The sequence below is a fragment of the Dipodomys merriami genome, unplaced genomic scaffold, assembly GCF_024711535.1.
Source record: "Dipodomys merriami isolate MVZ:Mamm:240054 unplaced genomic scaffold, mDipMer1.0.p SCAF_3, whole genome shotgun sequence".
In the NCBI taxonomy this organism is placed as follows: Eukaryota; Metazoa; Chordata; class Mammalia; order Rodentia; family Heteromyidae; genus Dipodomys; species Dipodomys merriami.
In genome coordinates this window covers 111058940-111075801 of record NW_027204492.1, presented here as the reverse complement: position 1 = coordinate 111075801, position 16862 = coordinate 111058940, and the positions used below count along the sequence as shown (strand labels likewise).

At 39.7% G+C, this 16862-nt stretch overlaps 1 protein-coding gene across 1 annotated transcript in view; it reads left to right on the top strand.

The window, feature by feature from the left end:
• Positions 1 to 14597, top strand: part of Nhs (NHS actin remodeling regulator) — a 319344-nt gene extending 304747 nt beyond the window's left edge. The window contains exons 7-10 of the mRNA XM_070040796.1: positions 2772 to 2903; positions 4587 to 7541; positions 7815 to 7941; positions 10469 to 14597. Coding sequence (XP_069896897.1) covers positions 2772 to 2903; positions 4587 to 7541; positions 7815 to 7941; positions 10469 to 11114 — 3860 coding nt within the window. The 3' untranslated portion in view covers positions 11115 to 14597. The remainder of the gene's footprint in view (positions 1 to 2771; positions 2904 to 4586; positions 7542 to 7814; positions 7942 to 10468) is intronic.
• Positions 14598 to 16862: the final 2265 nt, after the last annotated feature.

Sequence of the window (16862 nt, the reverse complement as noted above, 5' to 3'; positions counted from 1 at the left end):
AAATGGATAATACCTTTTTTTAAAAAATCAAAATACAACCCAGGAGACATTCAATATTCTTTTGTCAAATTTTGAACATCAATTTGTACATATGCTGCTTGTTATGTAAATGATGGACAGTTTCTTTTTGAGGAAAAAACCACCAATAGCTCTTTGCTCATAGCTTACTGAAATAATGGAGAAATTAATCACATGGTAATGAATTTAGGCAACTGCAAGAAAGAATAGAGCACACCCCAGGTTTCTAAAACTTCCTGTAATGTCTTGCTCACCAGCTGGAAAACATGCTTTCATGTTTCCCTGGATGAAGGTAAGCTGTTTTCTTTTAAAAAAAAAAAAGATTCTTTAGACTTAGTGATTTCAGGAATTTTTGACCTTTAAAATATGAATACATAGAAGATGGATGAATTCTGCTTTAAAACCAACAAATCTATCTTTCTTTCACTTTTCTCCTTTTATGTATAGAGAAGTTGAGTATTAGTTTAGTCAGGAGCCTAGCTGGACTTTTCTTTAAAGTATATTTGCAGCAATTAGGAATTCCAAAATTGGCTCTGGTGGGGCTGGGAAGTTGGCTCAGTGGTAGAGCGTTTGCCTTGCATGCCTGAGGCCCTGGGTTCGATTCCTCAGCACCACATAAGAAAAAAAAAAGGAAAAAGCTGGACGTGGCGCTGTGGCTAAAGTGGTAGAGCGCTAGCCTTGAGCTGAAGAGCTGAGGGACAGTGCTCAGGCCCAGAGTTCAGGCCCCACAACTGGACCAAAAAACAAAAACAAAAACAAAATTGGGTCTGGTAACCTTAGCTGCAAGTTAAATTATATTTTTAAGGTATTCCAACTTTAAAGGTAGAAATTCAATGATCTATCCACTAGGATTTCTTAAAACACCTCATCATATTTATGTATAGAAAACATCAAAACATGGAAATGGAAATGAGGGACTCAGAGAGAGCGAGGGAAAGGATGAAAGAACAGCAAAATAACCATGTTATGACTGATTTGAATCTTGGTGCCACATGACTAAAGATTACATGTCCCTTGAGATATTTAGACATAACTATTATTAACCCTACTCAGATTTCTCTTATATAGACTGGGGAACAAATGGACCAGGTTTCTGAGACAGATACTAGTTCCTTTCTGCAAAAACATTCTTAGTTGATTGGCTCGCTGTGAGCTGGGACTACATTTTCCTGATGATCTATTCAATGTGTAGGATAAATTATTCTAAAGATATGTGCTTATCTGATCTCTGTAATCTAAATGGGATGTATTAGTGGAGTTCAGCTGCCATGACAGATCATTTTGGCACCCTCTTAAACTAATTTTCAGTTCTGGGAATATCTGGTTATTAGAAGCACCTACTTCCTTCCTGGCACTGTAAGTAAAATCTTGTTTTTAAATTTAGTACTATGATTATGGACCATCGTCCTGTGATTAGGATAAAGGGAAGGGTTTTCTTTCTGCTTTATTTCAGGAACTCTCAGACTCAAGCCTAGATTAGATGTTGATTTCAAGAGCTCTAAAGATAACATTATTAATTATGTCTATATAACACATGATATCTGTGTCTTGATACCCTTAAAATTAGAATGAAGGCTTTTAACATTCAGTTGGAACCAAGAAAGGAAAATCCCATTTGTATGAATTCTGTGGTAATAATGTAATTATTCATGATGTGAAACAGGCATTTCAAAGTGAATTCTAGAAACTGTTGGCACTGTGATGCCAAGTCAATCTCAACTTCTTCATTATACAGCGAAGATTAAACCTGCCATTGGTGGCCCTGTGCTTAAGAGTTAAGATAAATGATGAGGTGAGCCATTCCAAAGCACAACATTGTGGCTTCCTGAGGTGAAGCTCACTCTGAAAATTTCACAGTGAGGGGGTAGGCCAGACCAAAGTTTAGATCTTCATATCCCTCCTCATCGTTCTACTTTTGATAGAACGGTTGACAATAGGATTATTTAGAAATAAACTAATAAGCATCATGGTTGGGCCCCTATACATAACAAAATACTAAGTGGTTTAAAGCCTGGGGATTCTAGCTTTTACAGTTTGTACAGAAAGTAGATGCATTTCATTTCAGGAACTAGAGACTCCCTGGTATATTTATTTCCCATTGGCAGGACAGCTGGTACTAAACCAAAAAAGCATCCAATGAAGTCAGTCAGCAGAAGAAAGTAGAGTACAGCATAGTTTTTTTAAAAAAAAAAAAACTCCCCATGCTGTTGTTTCCTTGCAGCAGCTTGTGTGTTTGTGTGTACATGAAAGGGGGGTGGTGGTGGAGAAGATTTTGGCATTGAAGGTAGAGGAGAAAAATTTCACAAAGAAGCTTTTAATGAAGAAGTGGGTCAGGGTATGTTAGCTGAACTAATTCAGGTTAACATCTTGGCTACAGATCTACTATGCAAAGGTATCAGTTTCACAGAGCCCAGAAATAGACCAGTAAATACTAGTGACTAAAGGTTATAAATCCTGAAGGATCCATTACTGTTTGAGAGTGCTTTTTTATGGTTTTTCTCTCTTCTCTTTGTTTTGATTTTTGTCTCTTTCTTTTGGTGACTTTTGACAGTGCAAGCTGTTGTAGAAAACTGCATTTAGAAGTAAAGCTTAATGTACTACAGCATCATTTAAATAAGAGCTGAATAAGGGCTCCCTTATATTTGGTCACAGGCTTCCCTTACTTCCAACCAATAAATGTCACTGTGTTCCAAGTAAGTGAAAATTTTGTTTTCCATTTCTAAAGGCTAATGAGTCCTATTTGTGGTTTGTAGGAGTTGGTTTTGACAGAGAGGCTGGTATACGCTGCTCTCTTGTTCATTCACAATCTGTCCTACAGCGGAGACGGAAATTGAGGAGAAGGAAAACCATCTCGGGTATCCCCAGAAGAGTTCAACAAGAAATAGGTGTGGTATTAAGAAAAAGCTCATGGTTTCTGTGTAGTACATATTATCAGGAAGTTGAAATGAGTGACAGCTTTCGAATGGTTTCCTTAAAAAAATAATAAATATTTTTAACTGGTAGAGCTTTGGAAATAAGGTGTGTTTCTTTTATATTCAGCAAACTAGGTGGATTTTTTTTACAAACTTGAGTGAATTTTTATTTTTATTTTGCTTTTCTTTTTGCATTTGTAATATACAAGATTATGAGTATTTAAAATTATATTTTTATCTTTAGTTAGTTGTACAAAGTATTTACCATTCAACAAACCACATTATAAGTACAATGCAACTTGATCGATACCACCTTTGGAATTTTGTTTAACTTCTGATCTTAACTATAAAGGGTTAATATTAGAGACTCAGACATGGAAATTCCAGTGTTCTGGCTGAAATGAAATCTTTTGCCAATTTTAAAAAGTTCTATTAAGGTAGAAACTTCATAAAAAGTAGAAAGATTCAATCCAAGTCTTTTTTGATGGGACTTGGAATTTCATTTAGGAAAGATACAATTGTATGGCACTATTTTAAAATGTACATTTTGAGCATACTAGAATATTGAAAATATGATGCCCTGGAGTGATATTTCCAATTTTTTTCTGTTCATCATATTGAGAACATCTCTATTTTGAAAACAGTATTACTATTATGGTAGCATCTCCTGTAAATATTATTTTTATTTCTTGTAATGAACTCTATGATTTTTATTTCAACATGTTAATATTATAAACACAAAGGAAAAATAACAGCCAAGAGGATAAAGGGTACTTTAGTACAGAAAAAGCAGTTTTGGGGGGAGTACAAATGAATGAGGATGAAGAGAGATAATTCAGAAAAGATATAAAGCAAACCAAGCATTAGTGGCCCACACCTATAATCAAACTACACCGGAGGCTTAGATCCTCAGATTGCAGTTTGAAACCAGCCCTGGCTGGAAAGTCTATGAGATTATTATCTCTAGTCAATCATCAAAAAGCCAGAAACAACTGTGGCTCAAGTGAAAAAGCTTAAGGGAAAATCTAAGAAACAGTGCCCAGACCCTGAGTTCTAGCCCCACTAATGGTATACACACACACTCACACATATACACACACACACACACACACACACACACACACACACAGAAAGAGAGAACATCTCTTTGTATGTATGTATGTATATATACATAGATAAATGTGTATATGCAAATATAGTTGCTAATATATAGAGAATGAAGCAGAGACAAAGCCAGAGATAGAAAGTATTCTAACTTTCTCCTAATGTTATCTATTCACTGCTATGTTTTTCTTGTGCTTTTCCTGGACCTTAAATTCAGGGCCTGGGCATTGTCCCTGAGCTTTTTTGCTCAAGGCAAACATTCTAACACTGGAGCTACAGCTCTTCTTCTGGCTTTTTGATGATTACTTGGAGATAAGCATCTTAAGGATTTTCCTGCTCAGGCTAGCTTCAAACCAGGATCCTCAGATCAGGAACCTCATGAATAGCTACAATTTCAGGCATGAGCCACTGCTGCCTGGCTACTGTTTGTTTGTTTGTCTGAAGAGAGAGATCTCTAACATGCCAGCATTCAGACTGGTAGATATCTCTGAAAAAAAGCACGTTATTCTGCTGATACATGAGATATCTCATTGTGTTTTCCCTGTGCCCTAGATTCTGATGAGTCCCCAGTGGCCAGGGAAAGGAACGTGATTGTGCACACAAACCCAGACCCCTCCAATATTGTCAATCGGAGATCCGGAACCAGGGATTCAGAATGCCAAACTGAAGATATTCTGATTGCTGCCCCATCCAGAAGAAGAATCAGAGCTCAAAGGGGTCAAAGCATTGCAGCTTCCCTTTCTCATTCAGCCGGCAACATTTCTGCCCTGGCAGACAAAGGTGACACCATGTTTACTCCTGTAGCGAGCAGCCGTACCCGTTCTCGGAGCCTTCCTCGAGAGGGTAATAGAGGTGGAGATGCTGAGCCCAAAGTTGGTGCTAAACCTTCAACCTATGAAGATGGAGAACCTTTTGTGGGAGACCATGAAAGAACCCCTAATGATTGTAGTGAGGCTCCAAGCAGCCCAAGTGCACAGGAACACCAGGCTGCACTGGGACTGGCCTGTTCTCAGCATATTCACAGCCCCCAGCACAAGCTAAGCGAGAGAGGAAGGTCACGTCTATCCCGAATGGCTGCTGACTCTGGCAGCTGTGATATCTCCTCCAACTCAGACACCTTTGGGAGCCCCATCCACTGCATCTCCACTGCTGGCGTCCTCCTTGGCAGCCACATGGACCAGAAAGATGACCATCAGTCATCCAGTGGTAACTGGAGTGGCAGCAGCTCCACATGTCCCTCGCAGACCTCAGAAACAATTCCTCCTGCAGCTTCACCTCCCCTCACTGGCTCTTCACACTGTGACTCAGAGTTGTCTCTCAACACAGCTCCTCATGCTAATGAAGACAGCAATGTCTTTGTGGCAGAGCAGTACAATGACCACTTGGAGAAAGTGAGAGGCCACCGGGCCAACTCCTTTACCTCCACTGTTGCTGATCTCCTGGATGACACCAACAACAGCAACACAAGTGACAGTGAGTGGAATTACCTACACCACCATCATGATGCATCCTGCCGCCAAGATTTTAGTCCTGAGCGTCCTAAGGCAGATAGTCTGGGCTGCGCGAGCTTCACAAGCATGGCCACTTATGACAGCTTTCTGGAAAAGTCTCCATCAGACAAAGCAGATACTAGCTCCCACTTCTCAGTCGACACGGAAGGATACTATACCTCCATGCACTTCGATTGTGGTCTGAAAGGTAATAAAGGCTATGTCTGTCACTATGCAGCCCTAGGCCCAGAGAATGGCCAAGGCATTGGGGTTCCTCCTGGTCTTCCCGACTGCGGCTGGCAGGACTACTTAGATCACAGGAGGCAGGGACGACCAAGTATCTCTTTCAGGAAACCAAAGGCAAAGCCAACCCCACCTAAACGTAGCTCATCGTTGAGGAAGTCTGAAGGCAACACAGATGTTTCTGAGAAGAAAGAACCAAAGATAAGCAGTGGTCAGCACCTGCCTCACAGTTCCAGGGAAATGAAGCTGCCTCTTGATTTCTCCAACACACCTTCGCGAGTGGAAAATGCCAGTGTTCCTACCAAACAGGAGCCTTGGATGAACCAGAGTGAACATGGTGTTAAGGAACCTCAGTTAGATACCACAGATATTCCATCATTCAAAGATGAAGGTGCTGAATCAACTCACTATGCAGACCTCTGGCTTTTAAATGACTTGAAAACAAACGATCCTTATAGATCTTTATCCAATTCAAGCACAGCTACAGGTACTACAGTTATCGAATGCATCAAATCTCCAGAGAGCTCTGAATCCCAAACATCACAATCAGAATCAAGGGCCACCACTCCATCTCTTCCTTCAGTTGACAATGAATTTAAATTGGCTTCACCAGAAAAGCTGGCTGGCTTGGCATCTCCATCAAGTGGTTACTCAAGCCAGTCTGAAACACCAACATCCTCTTTCCCAACCGCTTTCTTTTCAGGTCCATTGTCTCCTGGAGGTAGCAAAAGAAAACCTAAAGTTCCAGAAAGGAAATCCTCCCTACAGCAGCCTTCTTTAAAAGATGGAACTCTATCACTGAATAAAGATCTTGAACTTCCGATTATACCTCCTACCCACCTTGACCTAAGTGCTCTTCATAATGTCTTGAATAAACCATTCCATCACCGTCATCCATTGCACGTTTTTACTTATAAGCAGAACCCAGTAGGAGAAACGCTGAGGTCAAATCCTCCACCATCTCTTGCAATTACGCCAACAGTCTTGAAATCTGTTAATCTTAGGTCCATCGGCAAGTCTGAAGAAGTTAAGCAAAGAGAAGGCAACAATACAGATGTGCCCCACTTAGAGGACAGTGCTCTCACAATGGCTGCCTTGTCTCCAGGCAAGACTAGGTCACATACAACTAAGAAACCAATATCCCGTCAGTATTCTGCTGAAGATACCATACTGACCTTTGTAGACTCCACTGCAGTTGAGATGGGACCAGATAAACTCCATTTGGAAAAGAACCCTACTTTTGATGGGAAGAACCACTGCCATCCAGAAACTGTAACCTCAACTGGTAGCACAAAAGACCAACCACAGATGGGAAATGACCCTATGCCAGAAAATGTATCAAGTAAAAGCTGTGGGGTTTCCACTGAAGGATTTCAGAGGGTATCTGCTGGCCGCCACAATGATTTGGATGGTAAAATAATACAGTGTGGATCTGGGTCAGATGGAGCCCTAGTGCAGGTACTGAAATCATCCTCTGTAGATCAAGAAGATGGTCCCCAATCTGAATCTGTGGATGTAATCACATTTCAGTCCACTTCACCAATGAGAGCAACAGACATAAGCAATCAACGTAAGCATCAACTTGTTATGAGCCGCCACCATGACAAAGTGCCTGGGAATATCCGCTATGAATCAGAGACATCAACTGTAAACTCATTCCCTGAAAAATGTTCTGAGCAGGAAAATATTGCTTCAGGTGTTTCACCCCAAAGTGCCTCTGATAACAGCAGAGCAGAGGAGACCCAAGGAAACGTGGATGAGGCTTCATTGAAAGGTCAGTCATCTCTGCCTTTGTCATGATGGAAATATGTCTTCAGCCATTTCCTTTTGCTTTCTTGCATTCCATACAGCCCGGGGTGTTGGTTTCCTTCCACTATTTCTTTTTGCTTACTAAAATGATTGAGATAGAAGTTTTTGTAGCCAATAGATCTCTCTGTGTCATTTAAACAATGATGGTTTCTGTAACTCCTATTTGAGTATTGAGACTTTGAAGCACATTACTGGGCTGAGAAACTTCTCTTAAAGATATCTCTGTTCTTATTTGAAGAATCATCACCAAGTGATGACTCCATCATCTCACCCCTTAGTGAAGACTCGCAAGCTGAAGCAGAAGGCGTGTTTGTGTCTCCAAACAAACCTCGGACAACTGAGGATTTATTTGCTGTCATTCACAGGTGAGGAAGTATCATCAAGTTCCCCCTATCCCCCCAAAAAGAAAGGGTTTGCTTCTCATCAAATATAAACATGGGAAGAAAGCCTTTCCTCCCTGTAATATAATCCAGCAAAACCAAAGGCAAGCAAGGAAGAATGACATTTCCACGTCAAATGGGTAGGCTTAAATGCACAGTGGGAAAAAAATGAACCTCAGGTACCTAGATGGAATTCTCAAAGGACAGAATTTGGAGATTTTCTTTACTATTTCACAACTTCACAAACCATTTTTGAAGCAAGCAGCTTACAACTCTCCTCCTTCCCGCCCCAGCTTCCTTGGCTTCTGCTTTTTTTTTTTTTCTCCTGTGGATCACGTGGTTTGAATTCAGGGCCTGGGTGCTGTCCCTGAGCTATTTTGCTCAAGGTTAGCACTGTATCCCTTTTAGCTATAGCTCTACTTCCGGTTTTTGAGTGGTTAATTGGAGATAAAAGTCTCATGAGGACTTTTCTGCCCAGCTTTTTCTGCTGGTTTTGAACCGGGATCCTCAGATCTCAGCCTCCTGAGTAGCTAGGATTACAGGCATGAGCCACCAAGTGCCTATCTCAGCTTCTGCTTTTTTTCCAACAACTTTTGTCTTCTGATTTTTTGATTCAGTATCCTCTTGAAAGAAGAACACTGCTCTTTAAAAACAGTGGGATTGTTTAGGAGTATTTTTGTTTTAGGGATTCAGTTGAAAGTAATTTCTACATACACAGTAGCAGGCACACTTCTGTACTCGGTGGGTAAATAACCATTGGTTTATTTTTATTCACCTCAATGTCTAGTCTAAGCCTTAGCCATATTCCCCTCACCTCCCATATTTTATAAGTTAAAGAGCCAAATACCCACAAAGAGCCATCTGCTATGTCTGGAATAGTGAATAAGGCATTAGTAGTAGAATAAAAAAGACTTAAATTTGAATCCCAGGTCTGACTCTTTCTATGTAGCCTTGGGTAAGTTAAAATCTCTGAACCTATCTGTCCTTTTACTGTAAGTAGGAATATCTATAGCTCATATATTTGATATTGATGATAAAGTTAATATTTTTATGTCTAGAGTATGATATCTGCTAAAAGCTAATATTATTTGAAAAATCTACTCTATTGGGATGTCTAGACACTGGTGCATCCAAATCATAACTACAGAGTTTTTAATGAACCAAACTTAGGCTGCTTTATGATCACAAAATGATCACAAAACTCAGGTTTCTTTTTCATCCTATAGATTTTAAGTTGGTGAGAAATCATGTTGCTAGTTCATTTCATGTTATCCATGAAATGAATGCTACTGATGATTCATGGCATTTATTTCTGCTTAATTATCAAGACAAAATCAGTAATATGATGAGTTTGGAGGTTCACTAGACTTGAGGAGTTTGATCCTCTTAGATTTGTATTTGCGTAGGTTTTGCTTATTTAAGTGATAAGTGATATTTTTCTTTCCTTTCCTTTTTTTAGTGCTTGTGTATATTTGAACTCGGGGCCTTGTTTTTGCCAGGCATGTGCTCTATCACTTGAGCCATGCCTCTAGCCCCTTTTGCTTTTATGAATTTTTGAATAGGGTTTCTTATTTTTGCCTGAGCTGGCCTGGTTAGCAGTCTTTCCATTTACATTTCCCATGTGGGTGTGATGACAGGAGCACACCACCATGCCTAGCCTTTTATTGGTTGAGATGAAGTCTCATAAACCATTTGCCCAGGCAGCCTTTCTAGTAGCTAGAATTACAGGATTGCCACCATACTCACCAGCTATTTTACTTTGTTGAGAACTTAGAGTATACAAAGCTTTAAGGGATTCAGAGATGCTAAGTTTTCCATTCTTCACCAAGAGTTAGCTTACTGATTAATATGCTATTGATGTTACTAGGAAGCTAAGGGAAATGGGATTTACAGCCAAGAATAGATCTGCTTACTGAAAAAGTCTTTTTATCTAACTTTCTATAAGCAGGAAATGTAAGAGTACACAGAATAGTCTTAATACATTCTCATATATCCATTCCTGCAGCCTCATCATCAAAGCAGGGTCCATCCTGTCCCATCCACACCTCTACACACTTGTGCTATTATTTGGAGGCCAATTCTGGCCAGTAGAGCATTTCATCTCTAGTTTAAAGACAGATTTACTAACAAAAAAACCCAGCTGTCTCTGATCACATGGTAAGTTGAAGGTCAGTTAGACAGCAGTTTTTTTTTTTCTTAACCTGTTGCACAATCCCTCAGTAAGTCTTCTTCTGGAATGTCCAGTGTCCACAGTAACCATTATCAAAAAATGCCATCTCTGAAACCTAGCCAATGTCCATTGGTTATCAGACAATTTCTCTAAGTCTGTGAGCACCACGAGGGGAAAGAATGTATCTTCCTCTTTATCTCTGTGGTCCTAAAGCTGAGAAACCTCTCCTACAGGATGCCTTTTTAAATAGAGGCAGGAATAGGAATCCAATACTTTTTGTTTCATAAAGTGCCCTATGTGGACTCCAAATGTTACCCATTTTCTTTTTTTTTTCCTTCAAAGATCCAAGAGGAAAGTACTTGGGAGGAAAGATTCCGGTGACATGTCTGTTCGAAGCAAATCCAGAGCTCCCCTCAGCAGCAGCAGTGGTGGTGGTGGTAGCGGCGGTGGCAGCAGCAGCAGCAGCAGCAGCACCAGTTCTGTCACCTCCTCCAGCAGCAGCGTGACAACTGCCAACAGCCAGAGATCTCCTGGTCTCATCTACCGAAATGCCAAAAAATCCAACACATCCAACGAAGAGTTTAAGCTGCTCCTCCTCAAGAAAGGCAGTCGCTCTGATTCCAGTTACCGCATGTCCGCCACAGAGATCCTCAAGAGTCCCATCCTGCCGAAACCTCCTGGGGAGCTTCCAGGGGAGGCCCCACAAAGTTCTGATGATGCCCATCAGGGATCCCCTGGGGCTGAGGCATTGTCCCCTCTCTCTCCCTGCTCCCCGCGGGTCAGTGTAGAAGGGTTCTCCTCAAAGAACTTTGCCAGCTCAGCATCAGCCAGGGTGGGACGATCCAGAGCACCTCCTGTGGCCAGCAGCAGCCGGTATAGTGTACGCTGCAGGCTGTACAACACACCCATGCAGGCCATCTCTGAGGGAGAGACAGAAAACTCTGATGGGAGCCCACACGATGACCGCTCCTCGCAGAGCTCCACATAGGCTTCCCTGCCAGGCTCCCTCCCAATGCCCAAACCCTTAGTAATGACAGACCCTAGGGATACCACAGAGATCTCGAGAGAATTCCCAATAGGATGGGGGTACCATAACTGCTAAGTAATGAATTTTTAAATACCTGCTGGGGAGATGGGATGTTGATGGAGTCATTCTGGATTGGTTTCCACGTTTTAAGTAGCTGCACTGTTTTTCATGGTTTTCTTTAGCTTAGTTTGATTTATCTGATTTCATTCCCTGTGATAATAGGAAATACAAAAGAGATAAAAGTATCTACTTTTCATGAGACCTACACAAGGTTTTCCCAGAGCTGCCTATTCAGAAAATAAAGCCCTCACTGTCATGATTCTTTAAGAAGATGAAATTACTCCGGAGGTTTGGTATTTTTTTACATTAAAATGAACTAAAGCAAAATTTAGAAGAAAGAACTACACATATGTAAATACCATATTTTTGATAAAAGTGTGTAAATAGATTTATCAACAATGAGTGGACATGTGGCCAATTATCTACCGCACACCAACTGTTTATAGAACACACAAGAATAAAGCATAATAACTGTATTCTGTGAATACCATTTTCATATTAAATACCATATTTAAATGTCCACCAGTATGATTTCAAAGTGATGAACCTCAAATATGAATTAAAAACTGGCAAATTAAAAAAATCTTGAGGTCATATACTGAAATGTGGTTAATCTGAAGTAATGAACTCAGACCTAGTCATTTATGTAAACAAGCTAATAGAAACTCGTGGCTTTGATTTGCCATGTGGAAATCTGGACAGAATGAAAAGCATGCTTTTGATTGACACCTTTTATCAATGAAAGAAATCATCATTCTCAACACAAAGCCCTGAAAAACAGCATTTGACAGTGTCTTTTAGGTTTTAATTTTTTTTTAATGGATTGCTTTAAAGAGAATGAGTAGGAAAACCAGTAGTTCATTTTAGGTTATGATGAAACATATTAGGCTATTGGGGTCATAATCTAATGACTAGAATCTTTTGAAGTCCTTAAATGGTTTAGCAATTAGCTCCAGGTTCTTAAACTAACGAAGATAAAACCTAAGCATGTTACAGAGCTATTAAAACCTGCAATGAGTTTTCAGCAAAGCTTTCTCTCTGTACTGATGAAATTCATGCTACCTAAAAAAGTGAACAGAAATGACACTGTGAACAACGTAGTTGGGAGATAGGTATGTGTATATGCATTATTTATATTCACTATTAAACTGGGAATGGGGCGCAGTTCTGGTTCACAATGCTACATACAACTGAGTTTTTGTCTGGCTTTACTCTATCTGCTTGATGGCAAAGGGGAGGGTGGTGGGTGGGGAAGGAAATGTCAGGGCAAAGGCTCTGATAACATGAAGGCAGGGAAATAAGCTGAATTACTTGAAATTACTTGAATTTTCTTGTCTTAAAACTGAAAAAAAGGTAGTTACAAGTTGAAATCTACAAGTGGTTTTTGCACTTCTGATTTTAACGTGAACTGTTACTAGTGTTTGGAATCTTATGTCAGAAATATAAGCAGCTATGTACTTAGATTTTTGAATGGGAGAGGTACAATGTAGAGAGATTTCAGAAGGGATATGATCTTTTTAAAAGACTAGAATGTGATTACAATGATAGAACACACCAGGGTTACCAAAAAATTGATAAGCAGCTGGCTTTATGCCTATGCAAGTGGTATTTGGGAAGGTAGGAGGTATGAAAGGTTGTTTTTAGATTGTGATTCATTCATACAAAAAATGAATGAGAAAGCCTGGTCTAAGAAGATATTGTCTTTCAATAGAGATGTGTTTTAAGAGCTACAGATTAAGAATTAGAGATTCTGATTGCTGTTGGTGTTTTGTTTGTTTGAAAAGAAAATAAAAATTTCTGGCTTTTAATATTTGTTTTTAGTACCAAATTGTGTCACTTAATTTCTTGTCATACTTGTATGTAAAATGGGTGCTGGGGGTGGAGGGGTAGAGGAAGAAAGAGAGAGAGAGTGAGAGAGAGAGAGAGAGAGAGAGAGAGAGAGAGAGCGCACGCAAGTGAGCGAGAGAGAACTTCACGTGTACTGGGGATAGATAAGCTACCTGGTAAAGGGTTTGAACATTTATGAAGTGTTATACTTTTTATTATTAAAAATGTGTTGGGGTTTGAAAACAAATGGACCATCCATTTCTCATTGGAACACATGAATTAAGAAAACCAGCATGGGAACATGAACAAATCTGTTTCATGCTTTGAAAAGAAAACTTGGCAAAATTTTAGAAATAAAAGATTTTAGGTAAATGTGATAAGAAACCATTCTTTTCAGTCACAATAGGTGATTGCAATTTTCATAAAAGCAGTTCGTTTGCAGTATGGCTTTTGCATAGCTAGGGGTTTTTTAAGTGTGAAGAAAGGTTATGTGGGCTTTAAAAAAATTATTCTAAATCTTGAATAGAAAACCCATGAATTGGCTTTAATAAAAATGTCACCTCTTTATTATTGACATTGATTTAAGTAATGGTACCATATATATATTTTAAAATACATATTGACTTGAATTATGAGGCAATAAGATACCTTCTATATGTAATGATCACAGAACTAACCCTTATAATATAGTTTTACTTATTTTGTTTACTCAAAAAATCTATAGCAGAGTTTCTCTATTTTATATTTCATATATTTAAAAACCCAAATAAAGATGGATTATAAATTCACTGTGGAAAAAATAAAGAGTATTGAGTAACAAACTGAGTAAAAAAGCAAGCAAGCAATTCCTTAGTAATCTGGAACATTCTACATGGCTTTATTACATAACAAACAAAAGCAAAGTTTAGGGCTGTCTTAACATCACTGCCAGCTTGACGCAGGTACACACATTAGGTATTACAAAGAACATCATTCCAAACTTTTCTTCTGTTGTTTGCACTGATGCTATTTTTTTTCTTTATGTTTATACAACATGTCTATGTCACATGGGGCAAATTTTGTCTTTGTAAAAAAAATCTGCTTTGATGTTTCTTTTTGGTTGTTTTGCTTTGTTTTTGGCTAAGCAGAGGACATGGGCTAGTTGTACCAATAAAATATGTGATTTGCTCTTTGCCAAAGGTCAGCAAGTATAGTTGCCGCAGCGGTGGCATTTTGAGAATAAGGTCCTAACGAAAAGATCTAAAACGCTGAAGAAGGTACTAGAACCAGTTCATGTTGGCCCCAAAGACAATGGTTTATGGACTTGCATCCATTTTGTATTTTTGTAATATTTGTAAATATGAACTTTTTTAATTGTTGCCAAGATGGTTTCTTTTGTAAGATGTTTTCAACGTTTACATTCAATCCAAGCCTTTGTATATTTTAGAGCTGTGCAACACTTTAAGTCTTGTATTTATTTTTAGTAAAAACGGTGACAGTTTCATTGTGAACCCCTCTCAAAAAATGTACCAGAAAAGTTTGATTACCTAGAAAGTGTGTATAGAAACTGCAAATAAACGTGACTGCAATTAAACAACTGGTTTTATTCTCTTCATTGTTATGTAATTTTTTTCACAAACAAAATGTTTTATGGGCACGTGGACATCAATGAACACCTAAGGCAAAAAGATGGGAAAAAATGTGATATCCATAATGGACATTAATCTAGTTTAATTTTGAGAAGGAAAGCTGTACTTTGAACATCCAGACTACTAATAGCTCCTTTACATACCAGGGAAAAAGTTATGACTGTACTTTTTTTTTGGGGGGGGGGGTGGTAAAGAGAATGAGAGTTCAACAAAGGTTTATTACTATTGTCGTAAGTGTGAGGCAATAGACATATAGCCAAAATATATAAATCTTCTTTAAAAATTTAAAAACAAGTTCCTTGGAAAAATTATGTTTCAAAATATGTCCCTTTTATGGAAAGAAAAACTGAGTACCAGACAATACTTGGCTTACCCAAACCATAGATACAGTAACTACAAATTGGCACTGGGGTACAAACCCAGCAAACATGGCTCCAGGATTTGTGCAGGTTCTCTAGCCTGTGCTTCTGCTTGGGAGACTAGAAATAGCTTTCATCATGTGCTTATGGAAGCAAGCACAGAACCATTGCTAAGGCCAGCTTCTTTCCCCATTCAAATTTAAGCACTGACTAATAATACTCCTGGAAGCCAGTTAAGGTGGACATCTCTGGTGAATGGTTTCAGAGGAAAGGGTAAATGTTACTAGAGAGTCAGCACATTAAATGGCTAAATAAGCTAAATAAATAGCTAAATAAGCCTCAAAACTTAGTGAAAGGGATAAAGTCTATAAGGAAAGGAATATGTCAGACCCAGCCACTCAGCCATTATGCAAAGCGACCCAATGGCCACTTGCTAGTGGCTGATGTCCCTAATTCTAATCCTAAACTATCTGAGACTCTCTGGAGGATCTCAGTTCATAGTCACCAGAGGCAGAAAAGTCTACAAGATTCCAGCTCAATAATCACCAGCAAAAGGCAGGATTAGAGGCATGACTCAAGGGGTGGCAGTACCTGCCTAGCAAGCTTGAGGCCCTGAGTTCAAACTGTAGTACTAGCAAAGAAAGAAAAAGACATGATGAAGGGCAGAGATGTTTTATTATATGGTATAATAAAATATGTGGCACAGGAAAGTGGCACTGCAGTTTATCTTCAGTCATTTAAAGGGTACAAAGGTATAATGGAAGAATTCAGGGCAGGAGCCAGAAAGCATGCCTAAAGAGTTCTATTTATGCTGGGGGCTGAGGGCTTATGCCTATAATCCTAGCTAGTCAGGAGGCTGAGATCTGAGAATCATGGTTCAAAGCCAGCCAGGGCATACAAATCCAAGAGACTTAAATTTCCAAGCATTGAGCCAAAAGCCAGAAGTGAAGGTGAGGTTCAAGTGATACAGCATCAGCTATTAGCAGAAAAAAAGCTGAGCAAGCTTCATTAAGAACATAAAAAAAGCCCAGTTGTAGGTGTGGCCTGGTGGGTCATTATCTTGGTTCTGGTTCTCTCCAGGTTCTGGGTAAGTTTCTACCACAGTCATTTCTTCAGGGGAGCAATCTGGTTTCCATGAGGTGATTCCTCCTGCTCCTGGATGGAGCCTCAACATAATAGGTAATGGCCCTCATTTGGGGGGTGATCTGTCCTACAAGGCTTTGTTCCTTAGGCGCTTTTAAGACCTTTAACGTAATATGCACAGTGACAACGGAGACAATGGCTTAAAGCAAAGATTAAATACAAATTGTAGACAGCACTGCTGAACTTTTCTCCTGCTTTTAGTTAATTTGTGGATCCAAGTAAGGAGCTAGTGCTTTTCAGCAAAAAGAAAGTAGAGAGAAGGAGGAGGAGAGACAGAGAGAAGGAGAGGGAGAAGGAAAGAGATGGGGGGAGAGGGAGAGGGAGGGAGGAGAGAGATAGAAATGTGAGATAGGGTGAGAATGGCAGCATTCATCTTTGAGATTGTCTGGGCTCTTGCCTGTCAGAATTTCTTATCCCTACATCCAGCCTACAAGTTTTTTTGTTGGGCCTGGACACTGTCCCTCTGCCTCTTCAGCTCAAGGCGAGCACTCTACCACTTGAGCCACTTCTGGTTTTCTGGTGGTTTATTGGAGATAAGAGTCTCATAGACTTTCCTGCCTGCACTGGCTTTGAACCGTGATCCTCAGATCTCAGCCTCCTGAGTAGCTAGGATTACAGGAGTGAGCCACCGGCGCCCGCCAGAAATTTTCATTGTTGTACGGTGTTTTCTGTCAGGGATTTCAGTCACTGCT